This window comes from Telmatherina bonti (assembly GCF_933228915.1).
Source record: "Telmatherina bonti genome assembly, chromosome: 5".
NCBI classification, from domain to species: domain Eukaryota; kingdom Metazoa; phylum Chordata; class Actinopteri; order Atheriniformes; family Telmatherinidae; genus Telmatherina; species Telmatherina bonti.
In genome coordinates, this window is record NC_136623.1 from 4,159,524 (window position 1) to 4,169,350 (window position 9,827).

Here is a 9,827-nt window from a genome sequence, read left to right on the forward strand (position 1 = left end):
CATTTCATGATTTAATAGTTTATTTCAGAGTTTCTAAAGAAAAATTCACCAAAATTAGGCTTTTATTAAAAAGCAGAAGAAATAAACCATCACAACTGCTCATTTAGACTCCAACAGTCAGAAGCTCTGACTGAAATCAAATGAAGAACTATTCTGGAGCTGACAAACCCAACTCTTCTCAGGGAACCGAGTCCAAAAGGTCGGATCTTTGTAAAGAGCCGAACTTCCCATCAGCGCTGATGGCGCGAGCATCTTCCACATCTGGAAGTTTTACATCTGTTCCCATCCAGACTGTTTCAGGGAGGACCTTGCAGATTTCAGCAGGACCATGCCGAGCCACATTCAGCGCGCGCTCCTGCGCTGCAAAACGCCGCGTGACGTCAGAAAAGTGAAACTTAGGGAAACAGAAACAGCAGCAGATGCGCGCGACACCACAGCGGAGATGGGGGTTCAAGGTCTGGCTTCTTTCGTGGAGACCCACGGGAGGATTTCCCGGGACATCCAGTTCCGGGAGAGCCGGCTGGTGGTGGATGGGTCCAACCTGGTCCACCTGCTGTACGTCAGCTCAGGTGAGTCCAGCGTCACACCTGGAGGTGGTTCAGACGGGACTCATCACAAGGGGGGTGGTTTGTTTATTTATTTGTTTATTTCGAGCAGTAATTAGATTAAAACTCCAACATGAATATTAAACAACATGCAGAGGTAACACGTGACATAAATAATAATAAACAGGAACGATCTGTGTTTGGAAAGAAGGAAGAAGTTCTTAAATCCTCCTTTTTCTGATTGTCAGTGTCACATATCATACAATCATCATAAAACCTCACTAACTAGTCCAGAATCACATATTCAGACACCAGACCCTGCATGTCCCCCCCCCCCCCCAGACCTTCTGTTTGGACATGGCTTCATCTCCACATTCAGTCCGTTCCAGCGTCGAACTCCTTTAACTGTTAAAATAAATCCAGTTTTAGTTTTTCCATTTCGTCTTATTTTAAATTCTGACCTGTGTCTAAAGTCCCCCCCCCCCCCCCCCCCCCCCCCCCCACACACACACTTCTTTTCAGAAACATCGCTTGCAGGCAGTGAGTTTTTATATAAAAATACTTCTGTGTTAAAATGGAATTTCAGTATTTTAGACCAAATAAAAAAGTGGATGTGTATTCAGGGGAACCGGCTTTCTGGAGAACTCAGACTGCTGTCTGCAGAGAACTTGGACAAGTTTTACCCCAGACCTCTGGACAGTAGGTTAGACCATGGAACAGAACCGCTTTGTGGTTGGTGTGACGTGGTTGTCATGGTGATGTGGAGTGGGGTCACGTGGATGTGAACGGAGTCTGGCCAGGTGTTTTTCTGGGGGCTCGTAGGTCAGGATCTCCCTCAAAGAGTCCCATCCAGCGTCAACGTATTCTCATTACTGCTTCGTATAATATCTACGAAAAACTATGCTCAAAGTTACGTAGGATTTGCTACGTATTTCTAGCTACCAGTGCGCCTGTGCACAGCAAATAAATGCCATGACTGTAGTTTTTCTAAGTTTCACACCCACTCTTAAGCTAGGGTTTGGAAAACACCTATATGCTTCATGAATCAAATACCTAATAAAGCCGAACTAGTGGGTCTCCAACGTATAAATGATATGTATTGATAAAGCCAAATATGATGGCTTATTTGAGATATATGAACAATTATAACATTAAGTGGATGTGGCCTGGTCAATCTTCCACAATTTCATTAGAAATAGGTTCATATTATGACGCATTTTCTTCATATTTCAAATGTAAGTGACAGCCGAACTAGTATTTATTAAGTAACGAAATGATCTGTGATGTGAAACAGAAAATATGTGCCTGAAATAAAGATACTATAGCTTAAACATCCATAAAAATACAGCTTTAGCGGGAAGGAAATGACTGACACCCAGTGCAGCCAATAGGAAGGGGAGAAAGTAAGAACAAAAAACCCACGAGGAGCATTAAACACGTTGAAGTCTGAGTAAAATGCATCGTGTCTCGCTGATTATGACTGTAAAGCTTTTAAGCTCTTCGGTATCGGCTGCGTTGTTAGATGTTTAAAATAAAACAAACTGTAAAGTATTGTTTAACAGCACAACTTGATATAAACGTATAAAGTACACTACTGTCCGCACCACATGACCACTGCAGTCCAATCACGGCTGTAGTTCAATGCTTGAACCCAAACTGGGATATTATTTTGGATCTGCTCATTTTGCCCAAGTAAAAGACAAATATTTATGCTTTCAGCTTGGATTCAGGTTCTGAATTCCAATATTGATCATATACTATATGGATAATGTCACTTAATAAAGACAGCATCCATTTATTTTTAAAGACAAATATTCATGTATCATTATCCCAAACGACGGATTAAATGTAATTAAGATAAAGAGAGAGAAAAAGGCCTGATTTTCTCCCAGATTTGGAAAACTGGCCCCATAAGACAGCCGTGATTGGACTGCAGTGGTCATGTGGTGCGGACAGTAGTGTACTTTATACGTTCATATCAAGTTGTGCTGTTAAACAATACTTTACAGTTTGTTTTATTTTAAACATCTAAATGTTGTGTTTAAACGACGTCAGAAGGTAGAAGTTTATCTGATCATTCATCATGTTGATCTTTTTAAACCTCATTTACAGAAAACAATCAATATTTTCTCTCAGTTACACCTTTATATTTCATTTATATAGTTCTGTTAAATTTACTTATTACACACACATGCACGCACGCACGCACGCACATATCTTCCAAACACTGTTAATTTATTTTGACTTTTAATTGATGTAAATTTAAAACTCACAGATTTGATCCTTTTTAACCTTTTGAACTATTTTATTATTGAAGTTTTATTTTTATTTGCATTAATTTACTGATGGATTATTGTTGTTGTTGTTACTGTAGCTGTTGTTGTTGTTGTTACTGTAGCTGTTGTTGTTGTTGTTGTTACTGTTGTTGTTGTTGTTACTGCAGCTGTTGTTGTTACTGTTGTTGTTACTGTAGCTGTTGTTGTTGTTGTTGTTACTGTTGTTGTTGTTGTTGTTGTTGTTACTGTAGCTGTTGTTGTTGTTACTGTTGTTGTTGTTACTGTAGTTGTTGTTGTTGTTGTTGTTACTGTAGCTGTTGTTGTTACTGTTGTTACTGTAGCTGTTGTTGTTGTTACTGTTGTTGTTGTTACTGCAGCTGTTGTTGTTACTGTTGTTGTTACTGTAGTTGTTGTTGTTACTGTAGTTGTTGTTGTTGTTACTGTGGTTGTTGTTGTTGTTGTTGTTGTTACTGCAGCTGTTGTTGTTACTGTTGTTGTTGTTACTGTAGTTGTTGTTGTTGTTGTTGTTACTGTAGTTGTTGTTGTTGTTACTGTAGCTGTAGTTGTTACTGTTGTTACTGTAGCTGTTGTTGTTGTTGTTGTTACTGTTGTTGTTGTTGTTGTTACTGCAGCTGTTGTTGTTACTGTTGTTGTTACTGTAGCTGTTGTTGTTGTTGTTACTGTTGTTGTTGTTACTGTAGTTGTTGTTGTTGTTGTTGTTACTGTTGTTGTTGTTGTTGTTGTTACTGCAGCTGTTGTTGTTACTGTAGCTGTTGTTGTTACTGTTGTTGTTACTGTAGCTGTTGTTGTTGTTGTTACTGCAGCTGTTGTTGTTACTGTTGTTGTTGTTACTGTAGTTGTTGTTGTTGTTGTTACTGCAGCTGTTGTTGTTACTGTTGTTGTTGTTACTGTAGTTGTTGTTGTTGTTGTTGTTGTTGTTACTGTTGTTGTTGTTGTTACTGTAGCTGTTGTTGTTACTGTTGTTACTGTAGCTGTTGTTGTTGTTGTTACTGTTGTTGTTGTTGTTGTTACTGCAGCTGTTGTTGTTACTGTTGTTGTTACTGTAGCTGTTGTTGTTGTTGTTGTTACTGTTGTTGTTGTTACTGTAGTTGTTGTTGTTACTGTTGTTGTTGTTGTTGTTACTGTTGTTGTTGTTACTGTAGTAGTTGTTGTTGTTGTTACTGTTGTTGTTGTTGTTACTGTTGTTGTTGTTACTGTAGTTGTTGTTGTTACTGTTGTTGTAACTGTAGTTGTGATTGTTGTTGTTACTGTTGTTGTTGTTACTGTAGCTGTTGTTGTTGTTACTGCAGCTGTTGTTGTTACTGTTGTTGTTACTGTAGCTGTTGTTGTTGTTGTTGTTGTTACTGCAGCTGTTGTTGTTGTTGTTACTGTAGCTGTTGTTGTTGTTGTTACTGCAGCTGTTGTTGTTGTTACTGTAGCTGTTGTTGTTGTTGTTGTTACTGTTGTTGTTGTTGTTGTTACTGCAGCTGTTGTTGTTGTTACTGTAGCTGTTGTTGTTGTTACTGTTGTTGTTGTTGTTGTTACTGCAGCTGTTGTTGTTACTGTAGCTGTTACTGTTGTTATTGTTGTTGTTGTTACTGTTGTTGTTGTTACTGTTGTTGTTGTTACTGTAGCTGTTGTTGTTGTTACTGTAGCTGTTACTGTTGTTATTGTTGTTGTTGTTACTGTTGTTGTTGTTACTGTAGTTGTGATTGTTGTTGTTACTGTTGTTGTTACTGTAGCTGTTGTTTTTACTGTAGCTGTTACTGTTGTTATTGTTGTTGTTACTGTTGTTGTTGTTACTGTTGTTGTTGTTACTGTAGTTGTGATTGTTGTTGTTACTGTTGTTGTTGTTACTGTTGTTGTTACTGTAGCTGTTGTTGTTGTTACTGTAGCTGTTGTTGTTGTTACTGTAGCTGTTACTGTAGCTGTTGTTGTTGTTACTGTTGTTGTTGTTACTGTTGTTGTTACTGTAGCTGTTGTTGTTGTTACTGTAGCTGTTGTTGTTGTTACTGTTGTTGTTGTTACTGTAGCTGTTGTTGTTGTTACTGTTGTTGTTGTTACTGTTGTTGTTACTGTAGCTGTTGTTGTTGTTACTGTTGTTGTTGTTACTGTTGTTGTTACTGTAGCTGTTGTTGTTGTTACTGTAGCTGTTGTTGTTGTTACTGTTGTTGTTGTTACTGTAGCTGTTGTGGTTGTTGTTGTTGTTACTGTAGTTGTTGTTGTTGTTGTTGTTACTGTAGTTGTTGTGGTTGTTGTTGTTGTTACTGTTGTTGTTACTGTAGTTGTGATTGTTGGTGTTACTGTTGTTGTTGTTACTGTAGCTGTTGTGGTTGTTGTTGTTGTTACTGTAGTTGTTGTTGTTGTTGTTGTTACTGTAGCTGTTGTGGTTGTTGTTGTTGTTACTGTTGTTGTTGTTACTGTTGTTGTTACTGTAGTTGTGATTGTTGTTGTTACTGTTGTTGTTGTTACTGTAGCTGTTGTTGTTGTTGTTACTGTTGTTGTTGTTACTGTAGCTGTTGTTGCCGTGGAGGCGTGTGCTGCGGGGAACTGACTCAGCAGCACCACCCGGTGTTGCAGCCGCATCCCTGCAGCTCGTGCAGTGACGGCTCTCTGCCAGCAGGTGGTGCTGCTGAGTCAGTTTGACGAAACAAAGGTCTGATTATAAAAACTCCACAACAGTCAAGTTCTTCTGGTCCTGGTAGACCGGTTCAGTCCACACGATCTCTTTGTGTCAGGTCTGGACCAGAACCGCGGTGGGGAGTACGCTGCCTTCGAGGAACTGACAGAGACCTTCATCAGGGCCCTGAGGACCTGCAGTATCGTTCCATACGTGGTTCTGGACGGTGGGTCAGACCACTCGGACAAGAAGCTGGAAACGGTGACAAAGCGGGCTAAGGACCGGATCCGGAGAGCCCACCAAGCGGCGGTGACCGGCATACAGGAAGGAATCCTACCTCTGCTGGCCTGGCACGTCTTCAGACAGACTTTGGCCCGGCTGGAGGTTCCGGTGGCCCAGTGCTTCATGGAGGCAGACCAGGAGATAGCAGCACTGGCAAACGAATGGAACTGTCCGGTTCTGTCCAATGACAGCGACTTCTACATCTTTGACCTGCCGGCCGGGTTCCTGACCATTTCTCAGTTCCGCTGGAGGGACGTGTGCAGGACCGGGTCCAAGAACCACATCCCCTGTAAGAGGTACTACGCCTCTGGGTTCTGCGCCTTTCTGGGGATCGAGCAGCGGCTCCTGCCCACCTTTGCCGCCTTGGCCGGGAATGACTACATGAAGCTGAGGAATATCAACTGGACTCAGTTCGTCCCGCCGGGCGAAGAGGCACCAAAACGCCTGGGCGGGCTGCTCCACTGGATCCAGAACTTCCAGCAGCGCGAGGAGGCGGTGGAGGCGGCGCTCGACCTGATGGGTCCGCTGAGCAGGAAGGGCAGGACCAAGGTCCGGCAGCAGCTCCTGCAGGGCGAGGAAGAGTATCGTCTTCCTCCCAGCAGTCTGAAGACGTTCTTCCTCCACGGGGTGGCGCCACCGTTCCCAGCTCAGGTGAGAAAGTCGTTCCAGGAAGCTCTTCTGGTTGTGGTTCTGGTCCTGAGTGGGTTGTGTCCCGCAGGGTCTGGTCCCAGACTGGACTCTGCTGCCTCTGACCCAGGCCCGTCTCAACGGGAACATCCTGGACGTCCTGCAGCTGCAGAGGATGAACCTGAGCCCGGCGGTGGAGCACAAAGACCAGCCCAGCTTCAACCAGACCTCCAGACCGCTCCGCCAGGTGATGTACGGCCTCCTACTGGGAGGCGGGATGTCGCTTCAGGTGCAGGAGCGAGACAGAGATGGTCTCCAGGTGGACTTCGTCCCCGTCAGACCCTGCTTCACCAGGATCACCCGCAGGCTCAGACTCAGCTCTCTGAATGAGGTGAAGATCTGGTCCTGAACCATCACAGACCGACTCTGCAGACTCTGGACTAAACCAGATGTTTCCTCCTGTTGGTCCAGGTGGACGTCTCCCAGCGTCTCCAGGTCTTACTGGAGGTTCTGGGGGTGAAGGAGGACTCCCTGAGCCTCCTGCCTCCTCAGCTGAAGCTCCCGCTGGCCGTCACCTGCTACTGGCTCCGGACCGCTCAGCCTCCTCCAGACCCGGACCTGCTGGCGGCCCTGCTGCTGGGCATGAGCTCCGGGGACCTGCCAAGGCCCAGACCAGGTAAACACCGCAACCAGGTAGTGTACAGAACCGGGTCATAAACCAGAACGGTTCAGGTTGTCAACCTGGCAGGTCTCATCACAGACAGATCGGACCAGGTTATAGACCGGACCGGGTCTCAAGTTTTCCTGTGAGGTCAGTAACGTAACGAAACGCGATGCTTATGTGCAGAAAATCTCCACGACAACCAGGAGCTGGATGTGGGCGTGGCTCATGCGATCAACCAATGGCAGGGCTGCCTGAGGGACAGCATGTACCTGAACCAGCTGCTGGGTTTCCCGCTCCCCGAGCCGGACATCGCTCGGTGAGTCCGGAGAGGAACGACGTCTCCTTGTACAAATGTCAGGTTTTCCATCAGGGACCAATCAGGGTCTGTTCAGTTTGTATCAGGGTGCCCTGGTCCACCAGCAGGTCCACCAGCCGGTCCACCAGCAGGTCCACCAGCCGGTCCACCAGCCGGTCCACCAGCCGGTCCACCAGCAGGTCCACCAGCCGGTCCACCAGCAGGTCCACCAGCAGGTCCACCAGCCGGTCCACCAGCAGGTCCACCAGCCGGTCCACCAGCCGGTCCACCAGCCGGTCCACCAGCCGGTCCACCAGCAGGTCCACCAGCCGGTCCACCAGCAGGTCCACCAGCCGGTCCACCAGCAGGTCCACCAGCCGGTCCACCAGCAGGTCCACCAGCAGGTCCACCAGCAGGTCCACCAGCCGGTCCACCAGCAGGTCCACCAGCCGGTCCACCAGCAGGTCCACCAGCCGGTCCACCAGGCTATGCTCTCAATTGTCCATCAATTCCAGACCCACAAATCGCCGCCGGTGGCTTCAGAGAAGCAGCAGAGACCCCGCCAGGGTCCAGAAGACCTGACTCCTGATGACCAGGTGGAGGAGCGAGTGCAGGAGGAGCTGCAGCTGGAGGAGCAGCTGGAGGACCAGCTGACGGTGAGAACCCGATACCGAACCAAGGAGAGGAGCAACAGATCTAAGAAACCCCAATTGGCTCAGAAGAAGGAACATCAGGGGCGGGGCCTCATCTGACGGAGGGGGATGACGTTCCTGAACACCTCATGAACCCGGGGAGCCAGCTTCAGTTTGAGCTGCTGATTTCTGCTTTTAACTGGTTTTAACTGGTGTTTAGATCAGTTTTACTTTCAGAAATGTTGGAACTTTTTCTAAAATGAAACAAAACTCTAGATTTGTAAAAAAATGTTTTACTTTCATTTTACTTTGAATAAATGTTTTTTCTTCCAAACGATGTGATTTTCCTGAAACAGCGGATCTGTGATGTCGTAGACCGGACCAGACCAGGTGGTAGACCGGACCGGACCAGGTGGTAAACAGGACCAGACCAGGTGGTAAACAGGACCGGACCAGGTGGTAGACCGGACCGGACCAGGTGGTAGACCGGACCGGACCAGGTGGTAAACAGGACCGGACCAGGTGGTAGACCGGACCAGACCAGGTGGTAAACAGGACCGGACCAGGTGGTAGACCGGACCAGACCAGGTGGTAAACAGGACCGGACCAGACCAGGTGGTAAACAGGACCGGACCAGGTGGTAGACCGGACCAGACCAGGTGGTAAACAGGACCGGACCAGGTGGTAGACCGGACCAGACCAGGTGGTAAACAGGACCGGACCAGGTGGTAGACCGGACCGGACCAGGTGGTAGACCGGACCGGACCAGGTGGTAGACCGGACCGGACCAGGTGGTAGACCGGACCGGACCAGGTGGTAAACAGGACCGGACCAGGTGGTAGACCGGACCAGACCAGGTGGTAAACAGGACCGGACCAGGTGGTAGACCGGACCGGACCAGGTGGTAGACCGGACCGGACCAGGTGGTAAACAGGACCGGACCAGGTGGTAGACCGGACCAGACCAGGTGGTAAACAGGACCGGACCAGACCAGGTGGTAAACAGGACCGGACCAGGTGGTAGACCGGACCAGACCAGGTGGTAAACAGGACCGGACCAGACCAGGTGGTAAACAGGACCGGACCAGGTGGTAGACCGGACCGGACCAGGTGGTAAACAGGACCGGACCAGGTGGTAGACCGGACCAGACCAGGTGGTAAACAGGACCGGACCAGACCAGGTGGTAAACAGGACCGGACCAGGTGGTAGACCGGACCGGACCAGGTGGTAAACAGGACCGGACCAGGTGGTAGACCGGACCGGACCAGGTGGTAAACAGGACCGGACCAGGTGGTAGACCGGACCAGACCAGGTGGTAAACAGGACCGGACCAGACCAGGTGGTAAACAGGACCGGACCAGGTGGTAGACCGGACCAGACCAGGTGGTAAACAGGACCGGACCAGACCAGGTGGTAAACAGGACCGGACCAGGTGGTAGACCGGACCAGACCAGGTGGTAAACAGGACCGGACCAGGTGGTAGACCGGACCAGACCAGGTGGTAAACAGGACCGGACCAGGTGGTAAACAGGACCGGACCAGACCAGGTGGTAAACAGGACCGGACCAGGTGGTAGACCGGACCGGACCAGGTGGTAAACAGGACCGGACCAGGTGGTAGACCGGACCGGACCAGGTGGTAGACCGGACCGGACCAGGTGGTAAACAGGACCGGACCAGGTGGTAGACCGGACCAGACCAGGTGGTAAACAGGACCGGACCAGGTGGTAGACCGGACCAGACCAGGTGGTAAACAGGACCAGACCAGGTGGTAAACAGGACCGGACCAGACCAGGTGGTAAACAGGACCGGACCAGACCAGGTGGTAAACAGGACCGGACCAGGTGGTAAACAGGACCGGACCAGGTGGTAGACCGGACCAGACCA

At 48.1% G+C, this 9,827-nt stretch overlaps 1 protein-coding gene across 1 annotated transcript; it reads left to right on the forward strand.

Annotated features, from left to right (window-relative positions):
* Positions 1-328: 328 nt before the first annotated feature.
* aste1a (asteroid homolog 1a) lies at positions 329-8,061 on the forward strand (the record flags this gene model as incomplete). Its single annotated transcript, XM_079240534.1, has 7 exons — positions 329-569; positions 5,560-6,374; positions 6,442-6,741; positions 6,822-7,026; positions 7,198-7,330; positions 7,407-7,509; positions 7,825-8,061. The coding sequence occupies 7 exons, from the start codon at positions 329-331 to the stop codon at positions 8,059-8,061; spliced, it is 2,034 nt and encodes a 677-aa protein (XP_079096660.1).
* Between the last annotated feature and the right edge of the window lie 1,766 nt (positions 8,062-9,827).